The 17,990-nt window shown below is 36.9% G+C and overlaps 1 protein-coding gene across 14 annotated transcripts in view; it reads left to right on the forward strand.

Moving 5' to 3' along the window:
- The window catches only part of LOC109402762 (ras-specific guanine nucleotide-releasing factor 2-like), an 839,143-nt gene that overhangs the window by 410,521 nt on the left and 410,632 nt on the right, over positions 1–17,990 (forward strand). For all 14 annotated transcript variants that reach the window (XM_062861325.1, XM_062861329.1, XM_062861315.1 and 11 more), the window contains one exon: positions 2,508–3,017. In XM_062861325.1, the coding sequence (XP_062717309.1) occupies positions 2,508–2,696 (189 nt within the window). In that variant the 3' untranslated portion in view covers positions 2,697–3,017. The remainder of the gene's footprint in view (positions 1–2,507; positions 3,018–17,990) is intronic.

Genomic DNA, 17,990 nt, shown 5'->3' on the forward strand with positions numbered 1-17,990 from the left:
GGATTATCATCGTAGACCACGAGTTTAGAGATTTTTAAGCCTTGCATTGCGATTTCCGAACGGTAACTTCGAGTCGGTAAACACTGCAACTCTGGTGTAGCTCTATCATCAAACAGTTTCGACTTTGGGTTAGTAATAATTGATTATTCACGAGTTGAAAAGTACGCAACAAATTCAGCTTCCGTTTTGTCTGCAACAAAAAATTTCGAGATCATGTCATTATCTGTCACCAGTAGGGATAAAGACTAATCCTCGCACCTTCCTAGTTGCATGTTTTGTGCCTCTTTTGTCTGACAATTTTCTTCACTGGCTGGCAAATTTTATTGAAAAGCTTCCATCTTCAGGAATTCCTTTGGAAATTATTATAGAAATCCAACTAGCAGCTTTTTTTAAATTTTTTTAGGTAGTTTTGGTGAACCTGTCAATTCCTTTGGAAATTTCTCAGAAAGTTTTTCACGAATTTGTTTGGATTTTCCTTTAGAAATCCCTTTAAGTATTACTTTGCTAATTGATTCGAAAACTCCATACACTCAAACCTCCATTTAGGTAGGATCCATTTAGGTAAAATCTATTTAGGTCCCTCCATTTAGGTAACGTTACCTAAATGGAATTGGATTGTGTTCAGATCAGTTGGAGTAGGTACTTAAGATTAGGTATAAAGTTCGTTTACGGGAAAGAAGGGGTGTTAAGGGGATATGGGGGGGGGAGGTTAGGGTAATGCAATTTTGAGATATGCCCCCTAAAGGGGGGGGGGGGGGGGGGGCTTCCATGCAGTGTTGAAAAGTGTCAGTATCCAACGTATTCAAATTTCTCCGTGCATTCTATTGGAAATTCTTTGGGCAAGCTCAACTGATTGTCTGGGAATTTTCAAAGCAATGGCCAATGTCGAAAGGAGTTACAACTGAATTTCCCAAAAATATCTGAATGAGATTAAGGCATTAAATAATTGGTGGAAATCCATAAAATAATCTGGGGAGAAATCAATGAAGAAATCATGGAATCTCTGAAGGAACATGGGGAGAAGCCCTATTTAAATCTCGAGAGGAAAACCTGAAAGGAGCCCGTAAGGAATTCTCAGAAAAGTTCCTAATGAAGTTTGGGAAGAATACCTGAAAATCTGGTAAAATCAATGAATGAATCTCCGGAGACGTGAATGATAGAATTCAGAGACGAACGCTTCAATGAATCCAGAAGAAATTCTTAAAGAAATCCTTGGAGAAAACTTAGGAAACCCTTGGAATACCAAAAATATCCCTTAATGAATGTTGGTTGATTGATTGATTTGTCTTTATTAAAGAGACTTTCAGCCCTTGGCTGGTTCGTCTCTATCAAAATGAATTTTGGGAGAAATCCCAAAATGAATCCAGCGTTGAATCAGTGATATGTATAATCTCTGGAGAAATGACGAATAGAATTAAAAAAAATCCTTGAGGAATCATTCACAGAATCGTGGAGGAGTCCAAAGAGATTTAGCATAGCATAGCATAGCATGAATACTTGCACAAATCTTGGATGGAGTTGCAAAGTTGAATATTTCCATTGACATTGCTGATGTCGCTACTATCTACAATGTCATAGATTCACTCAGCTCGACACACCTGGCCAAGTCCTTGCAAGCATTTATAAATCCCTTCATCAACTTAGAAAGAGCCCAGAACTGAAGCATCTTCCAATAGATGAAAGGATGTTGAAAATAGCGAATTTTCAACTTATATGCAGTTATAAAGTAAATATACTGAAGTAGAATTATTTATAAATAAATAATATTGGAAAGATCTCACCAATTGTTGTGGGGTTTATGTGGTTCAATGCCGATCATCTAAATGTCTTGATTAATGTTCTTCTCTGTAAAGAACAACGCAATACTCAGCAAAGAACAACACAATACTCGTGGAGGAGTCCAAAGAGATTTTTACATAAAATCGAAGCATTTCTTTAAATTTTATGTTTGTTTAAATACCAAAATATACCAACACATATAAAAGCTGCATTAAAACTGAGTTTTCGATAAAAGGCTCGAAGTTTCTAACATGTATTAGTAATTCGAATGAACCATTATCTCACTAGCTTGTTACGATCAAAATTGTATGTCTCCAAAAATATTTATGGTTGATTGACTGGCCAATAACGTTATTCACATAAATTTCCCAAAAAAAATCAAAAAGATCAAAAATTCATTCGGAGACTCCTTTACGAGAATGCTTCAAGCATTCCTCCTGGAATCCTTTCTGAAATTCCTTAAGGGGTTCCTTCGAAATGGAGGAAACGAATTACAATCTCACCTCATTCGACGGTACCTGGTAGCATTTAGAGTCGGAGCTTTGCATTCATGTAGTCATAACTCGTCGGTTATTCTAGCATCCCCTCGAGTTCGAAATGCGAAGCACCATCCGCCGTACGTACGGTGCAATAGTTGTTCGATCAGCGTACTTTTCTCTCTCTCTCTCACACCCATACTCACCCGTCTCATACATAAATTGCTTTTTGGTTTTCCGGAATTTTCGCAGATCGCACATGTGATACGGGAGATTCGCCATTTCCAACAGACGCCGTACAAAGTAGATCACATACCGAAAGTTACATCCTACCTCCTGGATACATCGTTGCTGCTGGACGACGACGAATTGTACCGAAAGTCGCTGCAGATCGAACCGCGCAGTTCGCGTCTCAGTGCACCCAATACGGCGAATGTTTAAATTTTACATTTTTCTGCACCGGGGCATGCCGGGGAGCTAGTGAGTGGGAGGGGGACCTTGTCGCACTGTGAATCCATTGAACATTTGGAGGTTGAATCCATCCGATACGGCGCAGCAGCAGAACGAGAGAAAATGGACATTGCAACGTGGAAGTATTTATTTTGAAGTGAAGTGAATTTGAGTGACAAGTGGCTAGGCTATTGTGATAAATGTTTGAAGAGAATGAAAGTTGTGGGGATAGTGAGCTCGAGGAGTAGTATCATGTGGCACGAGTATCGATGCATCAGGCGAACGGCATTCATATGCTTCGCTTCCTAGAAGGTAAGTCATTTCGATTGCATTTGTTTAACTGGAAATTCATAAATGTATTTTCATATTACGTTGTTTATCAAGAAGGGATTTTAATTATGAAAGTGTTATCAAGCTAGAAAAAAAGTGTAACTTCAAAAAAAAAACGTAGCGCAAATTACAGGGAAATCTAATGGTGCCATTGACCATTTTATCAAGTATTCCAAAAAATTTCAATTAAAAACTATGTAGCCAACAATTTCTGCAAAATTACTTACTTATTGTACTTTCTGCTATTTACTCCTTGAGCTGTGACATCAAAAGTTGTATAAAGTCGATCTGAATAATTAGTGAAATGTTTTTTAACGTCATCTGAAACAAAAATTACCGATTGTTTTCTGTCCGAAATTTCTTCAGAATCCGAAAATCTTGAACATAATACGTGGTGGAAATAAACATGACGAGCTTGGTAGTCTAAAGGCTACCGCTTCTGTTTCGTATGCAGAAAGTCGTGGGTTCAATCTCTGGTCCTTCCTTTTCCTCCTACTTTGTATTTTTCTATATACTTTCTCCCTCCTCTACATATGCAACTCATGTTTATTCAGATGTTTATTAGACTGGGTCAACAAAGTCGATTTTTCGGAACAAAGCTTTTTCGATTCCTTTTAGCGTCCAAAAAAACTGTGCAAAATTTGGGAGCGATTGGTTGCTTCCCCGTATTCCGCATTGTGATTGAAATTTGTATGGAATTTACTATGGGAAAACGTGCTTTTTTGCATTTTTCGCATAAATTGAAATTTTTTTGTCTAAACCGATCTAACTAATGACGTTAAAGTATAGCCTAAGATATGCCAAAAACTTTGCTGAAGACCGCAAAGTGATTCGACACTTGTGAAAAAAGTTATAACATACAGATTGCATGGTGTTGCTTAACATTTAACATGTAAAGGAATAACATCAATAATAAATTCTCAATTTTTGGGCTAAGTCATCAGGCGAATAACTTTTTTACAAGCGTTGGATCATTTTGCGGTCCTCGGCAAAGTTTTTCGGCATATGCTAGGCTATACTTTAACGTCATCAGTTACATGGTATTAGACAAAAGAATTCAACTTATGAGTAAAATGCAAAAAAAGTACGTTCTCCCATACTAACTTCCACACAAATTTCAATCGCAAAGCGGAATACGGGGACGCAACCCATCGCTCCCAAATTTTGCACAGTTGTTTTGGCTAATATAGATTGAAAAAACTTTGTTCCGGGTTGATACGATCAAATTTAAAGTTTCTCCATACAACGTTGACCCACTCTAATGTTTATAGCCATTGCTGGTACAGAAACGGATTTGCAAAAAGCCGTTTCCCTTCCTTCCAGGCTTTCAAAGCACAGTGTCAACCTATCAGATAACGCATATGAGCTATGCAATCATCTTCATAATAATAAAATATACAATTCTATCACCTTACGTGTGGCATCCACGCACCAATGTGTGAACCCTCCGCCAACCATATCCCGCCAATATTTTGACATACGCATGACTGTGTGCAGACGTAGAGGTATGTACGGCCTGATGTAGATACAAACGATTACAATCATCATCTCCTTCCCATTCTCCCACGTTAACCAGCAACCTGAGGTGGCAGGCGCCATTATCGCCTAAAAACAGAAGATTGTAGCTGGTTTGGCGGTCAATCAAGCTCAAGCTTATAATATGAGGTTTAAGTAAACAACATACAATGTATCGTCGGTTTTCTGCTATAGGAGCACAACTATGAAAAAGCGTTTGAAAATTTGGAATTTAAAAGCTCATCTAACAAGTTCACTTTTTCACCTTAACTTTTGACAAATCAAAACGAACTTTGATTGTTGTATATTGGAAAGGGCCTGAAGGACTACCTGTTTAAAAAAAAAAGACTGATTTTGAGTTGTGCCTTTTTTGCACAAAACTTGCAGAAACGCCAAAATCTTGCTTTTGTCAACGAATGTCGAAACTGTTATTTAGGGTTTTTAGTTAAAAGGATTTTAGGAAGAATTCTGAAAGAATTACTGTAGAAATTTTAAAGAGATGTTTTTGCAGTGGAGCGGACCTGGTGTGATGGTTAGAACACTTGAATATCACGCCGAGGACCTGGGTCCGAATCCCACTCCCGACAAAATCGCAAAATGTGAGTTCTTCCTTTGGAAGGGAAGTAAAGCTAGCCTAGGGCTAAAAATCTCGTTAATACAGATAAAAAAGTAATGTTTTTGCATATCATCTTGTAAAAACCCCTCAGGAATTTGTGAAATAGTTTATAGAGAAGCTCCTGTTGAACTTGTAAACAAATTGTAGGAGAAAAAAACCAGAAAAAAATCTTTAGATAATTAAATAATTCGAGGTAAAGGATTTCTAGAGATAAACTTGAAGGGAATTCTGAGAAAACAAAAATAAAAATCCTTAAAAATAGTTCAGATTTGTCCCTGTTAAAGTTATTACTTTGACCCTTTGAAGCCGTAATGGTCATATATGACCCCAACATAGAAACGGCTGCATAAATTCACCAATTTGATAAAACAGAATACAGTCTTCGGCAAAGTTGTTGCAAATTGAGTCCTCTATTAGAAAAAATGAGAATATTTGAATTTGGGACTTCATTGATAACCTAGAACATCCTGAATACCATGAAATTTAAAAAAAAAAACGAAATAATTGACATACCAGTTATTCTAAAAGCTGAATTTGGACGTGGGTAACGTTTAAATGTATTCATTTAACCTTCGTCAAGAATATCGAAAGGTGTTTTATATTGTGGGATGTTCTAGGTGTTCCAAACTGTCCTATAGTGAAGTCCTTCATATCTACAAGTATAATTTCATGTATTTCCGCCACCAATAATAGCATTGCATAACCCACTGGGATCCGTGAAACTCTTGACATCTACAATGTCATTTAGGGGCCGTACACAAATTATGTCACGCTGTTAGGGGGGAGGGGGGATTTGCAGAACGTGACGACCCTTACAAAAACTATTGAGGTCCCATACAAAAAGTGCGACATAGGGGGGAGGGGTGGGTGTTGACAAAGACTGATTTTTGCGTGACATAATTTGTGTATCACCCCTTATAGACACTATAGGAATATTCCAGGTCAGCCAAACTACCTTGTAGTTCAGGACTTCAGGTCTACACTCGTAACAATAGCCATATCTGCTATACTGAGTAACGTTGCATATTTATCCGTGGTTACTGGAGCAATCTGAAGTATACTAGCTTATTATACCTTTGGGACATTCAGGATCGTCCAAACTGTTCTGTAATGAAGTCCTTCAAATCTACAAGAATAAATTTATGTGATTTTGTCATAAATATTAGTATTGTATAATCTGCTGCGATCCGCGAAGCTCTTGAAATCTCAAATGTCACTACACTACAGAGAGAGACACTACAGGGATATTCCAGGGGAGTGACGTGACATATTTATCCGTGGTTACTGGAGCAAGGAATCTGGAGTCTACTTTTTTTATTACAAACCAATGCAACATTCAGGTTCGTCCAAACTGCTCTATAATGAAGTCCTTCAAATCTACAAGAAAAACTTTATGTGTTTTCACCATGAATAATAGCATAGCATAATCTGCTGAGATTCGTGAAGCTCTTGAAATCTCAAAAGTCATTTTTTGTCACTATGGGAATGTTCCAGTTCAGCCAATTTTTTTTAGCTCAGAACTTCAGGTCTACACTCGTAACATCAGCTATATCTGACATACTAAGTAACGTTGTATAATAAATCGCGGTGACTAGACCAACCTGAAGTCTACTATGTATTATAATGAACCTTTGGGACATTGAGGGTCGTCCAAACTATCCTGAAGTTTAGTTCTTGATAGTATCAGTAGTTATTCTCACAATGAACTTTAAACTGTAATCTGTAATCATCCTGGCATATCATTAGTCATTTCAAGATAGTTTTGAGATATTCCAGGTCATCAACACTACTCCGGTGACCATAGCTTCAGATCTACACTTATGATAACAGCTTTTGTCTCTACGTTAGGTACATAGTCCACTGTACTTACCAAAGTAGTTACGGGAACAGTAAGCATTGTTATATAATTTTGGGATATAATGGGCTTCCTTGTATTCTAGTAGAATTACATGTAGTCTAACCAAATAAATAAAAAATACGATATTTTATTTTTTGCTATAAAAACATAGGTAAAATCATATCGACTAATCTGCATTATTCGGCATGTTCGGCCTGTGTTGATAAAAACAACCACTGATATTTTCAGAAGACTTACTGGACATGATAGATTACAAATCGTAGCTTTTAATGAAAGATGTGACCGTTTACACCCGTAGACTTTGGGATCTAAACTCAAGAATAGTTTGGATGACCTAGGATATCCCGACTGATCTGATACTGTCTGTTAATCTTTCAGAAGACTTATTGGACATAATAGATTACAAATCGTAGCTTTGTGTAATGGAAGAAGTAATCGTTACACCGGTGAACTTGGGGATCTAAACTCAAAAACAGTTTGGATGACGTAGGATATCCCAACTGATCTGATATTATCTATTAACCTTTCAGAAGACTTACTGGACATAATAGATTACAAATCGTAGCTTTGAATAATGAAAGAAGGTACCTTTACACCCGTAGACTTCAGGATCTAAACTCAAGAGCAGTTTGGATGACCTAGGAAATCCCGACTGATCTGATACTGTCTGTTAACTTTTCTGAAGACTAACTAGACATGATATGAAAGAAGTTACCATTACACCCGTAGACCTTGCGATCTATGTCTTGAGATTGTCTATTAACCTGTCAGAAGACTAACTGGACATGATAGATAACAAATCGTAACTTTGTATACTGAAAGAAGTTACCGTTACACCCGCAGACTTTATGATCTAAACTCAAGAACAGTTTGGATGTCCTCGGGTATCTTGACTGATCTGATACTGTCTATTGAACTTTCAAAAGACTTACTGGACATGACAGATTACAAATCGTAGCTTTGTATAACGAAATAAGTTACCGTTACACCGGTAGACTTAAGGATCTAAACTCAAGAATAGTTTGGATGACCCAGGATATCCAGAAAAAATATTCTGCATAATATTCAACCGTTTTGATGCTGTTGACCACCAAAACTATAAAAAACGTACGTAGAAAAAACTCCATAATAACGCTTGGAAAAATTCCGGCTTCAAAGGGTTAAACTCTGAAGAAGCTCTGAACACTTTTTATTTATCCCTGGAAGAATTACCCAGAATTTTCTAGAAGGAATTCTTGCAGAAATCCCGACAAAAGTTTGTACCAATATTTTTTGAAATGTTCCTGCAGAAATCTGAAGAGGATTTTCTGAAGTGATATTCATAATAATCTCGAGACTATAGAGCAACTAGTAAACATATTTGTGAAGAATAGAAGAAGTTTATAAAAAAAATGGTGAAGAAATCCCTGATGGAATTTCCAGGAAAATTTCTGAATAAATCTTTGGTGAAATCCTCGTAACTATCTGGAGAAGAAGAATATTGAACTGCAACCAAATTGTTTTTGCAATGCTTTTCTCACTCCCACTATTTCAAAGGTGAAACGATTAGCAAATTAATTATTGTTTACACATTTTCTCAAAAATATGAAAAACGATTCCACTAAACATCACCACACCGACTGAGCATGGCGAGAAAATAATTCCCCGACACAACAGGAAGCCATTCCCGTATCCTGCATCCACTCAAGCCCGTAAGCACCGGTGGCTTTTAATAATAGCTTAACAGATATTAACATCCTCCGAGGAGGACATTAAAATTAACGTGCTCTTTTCGAAAGAGAGCACATTGCACCACCGGGAGCAGCGTGCGGTTAGGAACAAACCTAGATGACGGAGCAGGGTGTTGCTGCGCTTCAGTTGGTTAGGTACGTGTACAGCAGAAATGCAGCGAGAAACCACGGTACACCGTTGAGCTTTGCTCATTAGGAGTCACGAAAACAGGAACGCGCAAAACACAAAGAGCGTTGCCGATGGGGTGGGGGTGAGGTTTGAAGCCACGCTCTATGCAGGTACTTGTTTCTGTATCATCGCGCACCGTAGAGCGGTGCCAAATCGGTAGTTTTTTTTTTGGATAAGCACAACTCGTGTTTCATGCGTCTCCACCACACATCATTTTCTAGTTTCGCATACCTAGCACTTTGCATTCAAAAATACCTCCTTTAACGAGCCACCGGAAGAATCAGCGTCTTATACAAAGTGAATTTCGTTTGCGTACTTCAGTAGTTCTACCAAGGGATCCCACAGAAAATTAAAAAAAAAGTTTATTTCGGAGCATCTTACATGAATTGCTTAAGATAGCCCTCTATAAATTTCTTCAGGAATCTTTTTTGCGATGGCTTCAAACTCCTGAAGTTTGATTGACCTAAAAACATCTAAACATGTCTTCAGATTTTTTTTCATGCTAGAAAATTCTTCCGGGAATTTCTTTAGAAATTTATCGTGTAATTAGTTCAGAACCAATCCGAGAATTTATTTGTAGAATCCTTCACATATCATTTGTAGAATCCTTTACATATCATCTGCTGAGTCATTTACCAGCAAACTATTGACAAGACAGTTACGGTTTGGCTAAACACAATACCAAATCAAGTTAGTTGATTTCCCGCACAAAAAGACACTAACTACGTGTAGAATTGATGTAATCGCCAATGATTTAAACTTTTTTTTTTTTTTTAGAAATTGGTCTGTTTTGAACAACTTTTCTGAGATTCTTTCGGGAATTTTTCCAAGGGTTCTCCAGGAATTCCTTGATACATTATTATTTCCTTGATTCACTTTGAAATTGATCCTGCGATTTCGTCTGAAATATATCCTGGCGTTTCTTCCAATATTCCTCCAGGAAATTTCTTTAAGAATTTTTTAGGAGTTCTTCCACAAATAGCACTCCACTACTGGAGAACACTTGAAGGCATATCTGCAGGAATCTCTGAAGAAATTTTTGAAAAAATCCATGAAAAAAACTTGTGGAGATACCTTCGGAGATTCCTAGAGAAATTTTTGTGTAACAATTTAAGTTTTATAAAACTCTGCAAGAGTGCCATAAATCGTGATCAATAAAACCGGAGTCAAAGCATTTTAACCTCCAAACTATCTATCAAAACCTCTTGGAGACTAGAATATGTCTAGTTGGCCCAACCATCTTAAGGTTATGAAGAGATTATTAATGCTGCCCCAGGGATACCGTTTGGCATTTATGATTGTCGTCTCTATGCCACTTTTTCTAGACAAGTGCTGGTTCCACTACAACTATCTTTTATCATTGCATAGTTGAATTTGTGCAGTTCGTCAATTTTGACAGATTTATTTCAACCAAAACATAGGATTGAAAACAAAATCGAGAGCTGTAATTTCCTGATTTTTTTATGTGAAATATCCCTTTTATAGAGGGGAAATTTATAGTGCCGTGTGAAATTTTCTGCGGAATACGTAAAAAAAGACGTATATTTGAATTGCAGCTTCGGAAAGTGACATATTTAAAGTTATTTTGAAAAACACAAAAAATAGCAAGTTGATGATTTTTGCAGGTGGTGCTATTTTCGTTCACTTTTTATGTTCCGAACAACATTGCATCTTGTTCTAAATCAGGTCATTTCTCTTTTATGGCAGACAAATCGAGAATAATCCAGTTGAAAATTCTCACAAATTCTCGAAAAGAGAAAAATAAACATGGCGGAGCCCGTAAGTGACAGTTTCAGTGGTCAATGCTGTTCGGCCTTCATAAAATTTGAAAAAAGAGCACTTTGCTTTAATATGAAATTTATGAATGTCGAACAGCATTTATCAATGCTGATTGATTACCGTTTTGTCATTTTTCAGTTTTTATAGTAGTCAAATGGCAACCATCAAAATTTGACAGCTGAAGCGTGATGTAAAATAGAATTCATCCTGAAATCAGTCAGAATGGCGATTTTTCCTTAATTTACCACTTGAAATCGACTTGAGAGTGTGCGGTAGTTCGGCAGCAGCAAAGCTTCGCGCGCTGGCTTTGCTAGATTTTTACGATTTTTTTTTTCTCTTCTCTCTGCGGGGCTCCGACGACGGGACGAGTGTGCGCGCGCCGTGGTTCGAGTCGGTTCCGAATTTTTCGCTTCCCTTCGGCGCTAGTTTCCAATACACTTTTAGTTGATAATAAATATTTTCTTTAATTTTTTGCATTTACACAAAAAAATGAAAAATGTTAGTTCGGGTTCGCCGGTCGAGAAAAAATCCAGGCGCCGACAAGTGAGTCGCGTTCAGTGTATTTCTGTGTGGAATAGACTAAAGGTTTCTGCTCCCTAGTGGAGTGGAGACGCGCGATACATCGATAAAACCATTATAAATTCCATCAAATGCTAAAATGCTGTCCAATTGTTACTTGGGAGGGATACACTAGTTTACAGCATTTTTGAACTCGGTAAGCTGATGATTGTTTTTGGTGTAGAATCATGCCCTGAGTTCGAAAACGCGAAGGAAAAAAATTACAGTAGAGCGGAATTTTTTTCGAGTTTCCATACAAGGTTGATGATTTGAAATCGATTTTTGTTCTACTTTTAAGCAAAGTCACTCACTTCACACATCTCATTCTCCGTAATCAATACTCCGATTGAGCTGAATTTTTTACTGTAACTCGCCTACATATGATATGTCAAATAAACGTTGAGAAAGGATTTTTAAATTATTTTTTTCTTATTGAAAAAAAATCATTTCTTCATATATTTTTGGAAATTTTGCTAAAATTTAAGGAGATCGTCCCAAAAACTCCCCAATATCTTGAATTTCATCAATCTGACGCAAAACCTGTATTTAGATGATCGAATGGTATTATATTCAGCGTTTAATTTATGGAAAAAATATAAAATTGGTTGAACAAAACGCAAGATATTTGAATTTTATTAAATTCCGTATTTTAAAAAGTTATACAACTCGATATTGAGCTAAAACTCAAAAACTGTTCTACTTTAAATTTTTTGAAGCACGGTTTCGAAATCAGCGCTGAATTATGCTTCAAAAATTTTAGTCGTTGACAGAAGTTCACGACTTTCGTTTTATTTTGTAAACTAGTGATATCAGTACTCTTGTTTTGTTTTCTAAAAAAAAACAAAACAAAAACTGTATCAAAATCGATACTTTATTGCCCTTCAATGGCAATTGAGTAATGCGACATGCACTGCACTAAGGATACGGGTAATGTCACAATAGATCTAAAACTGGTCGTAGTGACAAACCCGAACAGGAATAACAAAAGGGATTCCTGGACAAAACTCCCTGAAGCAGATTTTGAAGTAACCTATGAGGGAATCCCTGGAGAAATACTTCAGGACGTTCAGTGAGGAATAGCTGAAGACAGTTCTTGAGACACTTCTGGAGGATTTCTTAGAAGAATTTTATAAAAAAAACTTTTGGAGAAATTTTGAAAGTTTTTTCTCAAAAAAAATCAAAATGAAAATAGTGAAGCATTTTTTGGTGAAATTTGTAGAAAAACCACTGGAACTAATGCTACAAGAAAACCCTGTGGAGATTTTTAATTGACACCGTTGAGGAATTTCTGAAGGAATCCCTGGAAATAATTCTGAATCTCTAAATCATTTCTGTGTTGTTGGGAAAACAATCAAAATCAATCGATGACCTGCCAACACATCAATTGCAAACAACGATACTGGAGAAATTTTTGAAAGCATCTTGAGCACATTTCTGAAGAATTCCTGGAGAATATTTTTGAAGAATCCTTAGAACAATTTCTTGATCATTTTCTGAAGGGATTAGTGGACAAAATACCTGCAACAATTTCTATAGCAATGCAAGGAGGAATTTCTGAAAGAATCACTGAACAAGGTAAAAAAAAACAGAATGAATCTCCAAAGAAATATCTTCTTCTTTGTTCTCACTGAAACTTGGCCTGCCTTGCTTCAACTTAGTGTTCTTTAAGCACTTCCACAGTTTTTAATTGAAGGGCCTTTTTTGCCTGTCATTGCATGAATTTGCATATTGTGAGGCAAAAGTACAATGATACACTATGCCCAGGAAGTCGAGAAAATTTTCCCGACTAGAACGGGAATCGAACACGCCGTCTCCGGATTGGCGATCCGTAGCCTTAATTACTAGGCTAACTGGAGACCCCATGACTTATGATGGCATAAATTATTACGGTCGAATACCAATTTTTAACCCTTGTTCGAATTTGTCCATTGTCATTAAAAGGCAATAGCGTATCGATTTTCATACTATTTTTATGTTTTCTAATAAGCTAGAAGCCTTTAAATGTAATGGCAAGGTCACGCTTTTAAGATAGGAATCCTAAGAAAAGAATTCCCGGAAAAATCTCCGATGGAATACCAGGAGAAATCTCCGAAGGAATTCCTGAAGGAATTCCCGAAGGAATTCCGGGTGGAATCCCCGTAGAAATTCCAAGAGGAACCCATGAAGGAATTCCAGGTGGAATTGCCGAAGAAACTTCTGGAGGGATCCCCGAAGGAATTTCAGGTGTAGGGGTAGGCGGGGCAATATGGACACCCTAAGGTTTTTGCCAACTTTACCTGGCAAGATGTCAAAAAAGTTCAGTTTTTTGATACATGTATCCTTTTAATGTCTATTTAGCATCTATTGCATAAGAATTATCACGAAGAAAAATGATTTATCCACTTCAAAAAATGTTATGAAAAATGTTAGTTTTTCATGACCGTCTTCAAGCATACGGGGCAGAATGGACAACATGAGACTTTTACGAATTTCGTACATTATTTACACCTATAAAGTCATTTCATTACAAAACAACTATTATGGATGAATAATACGCCGAAGTAGTTCATTTTTGTTCAGTTAATTTAAATTCAGGCTGTTTTGGATAAAGCTTCGTTTTTGTCGGCATGTACAGCTGTGCCTAGAACAACTATTTTCCACTGCTGTCATTTTTTGACCAATTTGTTTCACCCTATGTCTACTATAGTGAACATTTAACCGAAAATTTACTGAAATCGAAGAATTTGGTTGGTTTGTGATTTATTTTTCCCTTGCGCTTCTTTCAAAAAGGTGAGTGTCCATTTTGCCCCGGCAGCAGAAGATATTTCCAAACTTGATTTTTGATATAATGAAAAAGAAAATATAAACATGTTAAGCATGTAGATACAGCAAAACTACTTGCATGTGTTCTAGAAATATCAGGTTTTAATCGACCCGCAATAAATTAATCGCTAAATCTTATTGTAGATGGTGTGAAAATTATAATTTCCATGCACAAAAAACAGAGGACGCAACTTTTTAGTGTAAAATCAAGTATAATTTTAATTTCGAATGTTACTTTCCTGAAACTACGTTTTAGACAAATGGACTATATTCTCCATTTATTAAAAGCTCAAAAAAGTTCGCATATTTCAAAATATTGAGGGTGTCCATTCTGCCCCGGGTGTCCATAATGCCCCGCCTACCCCTAATCCTCGAAAGAATTTCAGGAGGCAACTCTGGGAGAATTCCACAAGAAATCCGAAGGAATTTCAAGAGGATCTTCTGAAAGAATTTCTGGAGGAATTCCAGAAGGAAACCCTGAAAGATTCCTTCGAAGAAATCCTGCAGAAATTCTTGTAGGAAATCCATGAGTGATCCTTGAAGGAAATCCTGGATATATATCTGATCATAGTCCTAAAGAAATCCTTGACGGAGCTTCTAGAAGAATCCCTGAGGAGATATCGCTAAATCTTCCTAGAAATATATACAATCCCCGAAAGAATGCCAGGAGCGATCCCTGAAAGAACTCCTGGAAGAAACCCTGAAGGAACTTCTGGAACAATCCTTGAAACTCCTAAAGGCATCCTTGAATCCTACTGAATGAAACCCTGGAGAGATCCCGGAACGAACTCTTGAAGAAAACTTGTGGAGAGTTAGTGGAGGAATTTTTGGTGTAGTTTGTAGAAAAATCTCTGGAGCTAATCCTAAAGGAATTACTACGAAAATACCTTCTAAGGGACATCCTTCAGAAATTTTCGAAATTTCTGAATCTTTGAAAAAAAAAATTTTGCAGAATCCAGTGACTTAATTTCCCAAACAGGGGAGGAAAAAAATCAATTTCACATCAAATGGTTCGAATTTTTTGTACATGTTTAGATACTGAACATATCTTAATTGGTAGGTGGCAGTATACCAAAAAATGTATTGGCTTCCTAGAATCTGGAAAAGGAAAATTTCGCATGTGTGCGTGTGCTCTGTTGCATTGGTTTCTCTTTATTTGTTCTATTTTTAGACCGGTCATGGCAGCAGCGGCGGCATCAATTACCAAAACATGTTTAAAATGAAATACGGGCAGCGGCGGGAATCGAACCGAGACACTATAATGGTGATTAACAGTACCCTGCGCTCTAACCAGCACGGCTACAACTGCACATGGATAGACGAGAGGCTGAAAGCCATCATAAACAACACAAACGTGGCTTGGTGATGGAAGTGATACAGCCATCACACTGCACAATGGGCCCAGAGCCGTGTTTACGAAGACAAAACTGTTTAAGTTTTTAGACACATATTGTGTTTTAGAAAGTTTCTTTTTATTTTTTGATCCTTTTCCCCATTATTGTTATGTCAAACACCTGGTTAAACTGATTCAAAAATCTGCTCTCTAATAATTTTATTTACGATTCCATGATGGATCGTTTAATTGGAAATTCCACCAATAAGCTGCGCCAGAGATCAAGCAAATTTTAAATTTCATATATCTCAGGACTCTCACCACTTAGAAAGATGGTGTCTTCGGCAATGTTATTCAGTTAGTCAAGAGCTTACAGTTAATGGTCCACTTGTTTCGAAATTTCGTCACTTAGTGGCACTAGTTACACATTTGCAAAATCATTCAAATGATTGATTTTTTTTCGTGAAGTAATCAACAAGCTGTAAATTTTGTTTCTTTGAACGTGTCTATGTCAAGTCAAAGGTTTTTCAAAGAGCTACACAGCAAAAAAATATGAAAGTTAAACAGCACGTAAATTGAAGATCAACTGAAATTTGCGGCAGAAAAATGTAAATCACCAACAGTTAACGTCAGCCGAGCAGCCCGCTGCTGGTCAGAAGGCTTGTTTACAGATTTTAAAACATATTCGCTTTAAATTTACATGCATCTGCTATAAATCATGCCAGCCACTCTCCGTCATCAGCTAAACGAACGGCTGCTCGCAGCTGTGGCGGTTTCCCCGTCGTCTCTCTCAGTACTCTCTGCAGCAGCCGGAGCATGTCGGGAATGCGTGCATTATGGTAGAAGCAGTTTGTCTTTGGTTGTCTACTATTCAACAAGCTGAGATAGCCGAGAGAGCTCGGGCGTGCTACTCACACCCCAAGGATCTGAGTTCAATTCTCGCTCGAAGCTCAATTTAACTTTATATTTTATTTATAACAAATCAGGCCAAACATTTCAATAGGTCCTATCTGCATTTGAGAGACTCTCTTTGTTCACTTTCTCTTTCAACTATTGCAATGTAATGGTACACTTTTCAACTATTTTTGCAGTACATATCAAAAGACGATTGTTTTGACCATCGTTCAATGCAAGGAGATAATCATAATACAAATAAACAGCTGAGATATTAACGAAAGAGAGGGAAACCAAAGAGAGCCTCTCTTCTGCAGATAGGACCTTTAGACATGTTTGGCCTGAAATATCTGCAATGGAATTTTAAGATCGCACAAAAATTTTTATCATATATGACGGGGTCCTATTGTTACATTCGATCCGTCATAATTTTACAGGTTTTTTTTCGAACTGTGTATGTATTAGTCATAATTGTGCGACATTTCATTTCATTCGATTCACTTAATCCAGAGATATAGCAATTTTAGAATAACACTCAAATATGATACATTTTACTAGAGTTGCTCCAACTTCATGTAAAGTTATCCAATCGAGTCCAAATTTGTACCGTTTATAGCTAACTAGTTGTGCAACTGGCAGGTAAAATTTGAGAATATTTGGTTTACCTTAGAAAATATTACAGCTTGCTGAATATATTCAAAATATTAAATAAAAGTTGCATGCTTCAATTAATTTGCAACTAGCGCCGCCTACTGGCAAAACCTTGAACCAATCAGCTAATCAACTGAGAGGCCTTAACCAAGCTAACAACATCACCGAAGACATCAACTTTCTAAGTGATCAGAGTCCTGAGATATATGGAACATAAGATTTGTATGCTCACTAGCGCCGCCTTGTGGTAGAATTTTGAAACAAACGGTCCATCATTTGTTAGTTCTTGACCAGCCAAATAATATTGCCAAAGACACCAACTCTCCAAGTAATTAGGATCATGAGATATTTGGTATAAACATTTAATCAGAGTTACGTCTGTTTGTCTCTGGCATGACAGATATCACAGACAACAAGACGTAGCACTTGCAAAATTTCCATACCGTATATCTTAGCACCATGATCACTTAAATATTCGGTATATTTGGCAAAGTTGTTAGGTCAGCCAAGGTCTTACTTTTGATGGGCCGTTTGATTCAAAATTCCACCACTAGGTAGCGCTGACGATAAATCAATTTTTATATTCCATATATCTTAGGACTCTGATCACTTAGAAAGTTGGTTTCTTCGGCAATGTTGTTTTGTTTATTAAGGCCTTTCAGTTGATTAGCTGATTAGTTCAAGATTCTGCCAGTAGACGGCGCTAGTTGCAAATTAGTAGAAGCATGCAACTTTTACTTATTATCTCGAAAATATTCAGCAAGCTGTAAGTTTTTTTTAAAGTGTAGGGAAAATTCTCAAATTTTATCTGCTAGTTGCACAACTAATTAGCTATGAATGATACAAATTTGAGCTCGATTGGATAGTTTTACATGAAGTTAGAGCAACTCTAGTAAAATGTTTCATATTTGAGTGTTCTTCGTTAAACTGATATATCTCATGATTAAGTTAACCGAATGAAATAAAATTTTGCACATTTATGACTAATATAATATAATATAGCTCATTGAAAAACCATTGACTTGACTTAAATACGTTCAAAGAAAACAA

The sequence above is a fragment of the Aedes albopictus genome, chromosome 3, assembly GCF_035046485.1.
Source record: "Aedes albopictus strain Foshan chromosome 3, AalbF5, whole genome shotgun sequence".
In the NCBI taxonomy this organism is placed as follows: Eukaryota; Metazoa; Arthropoda; class Insecta; order Diptera; family Culicidae; genus Aedes; species Aedes albopictus.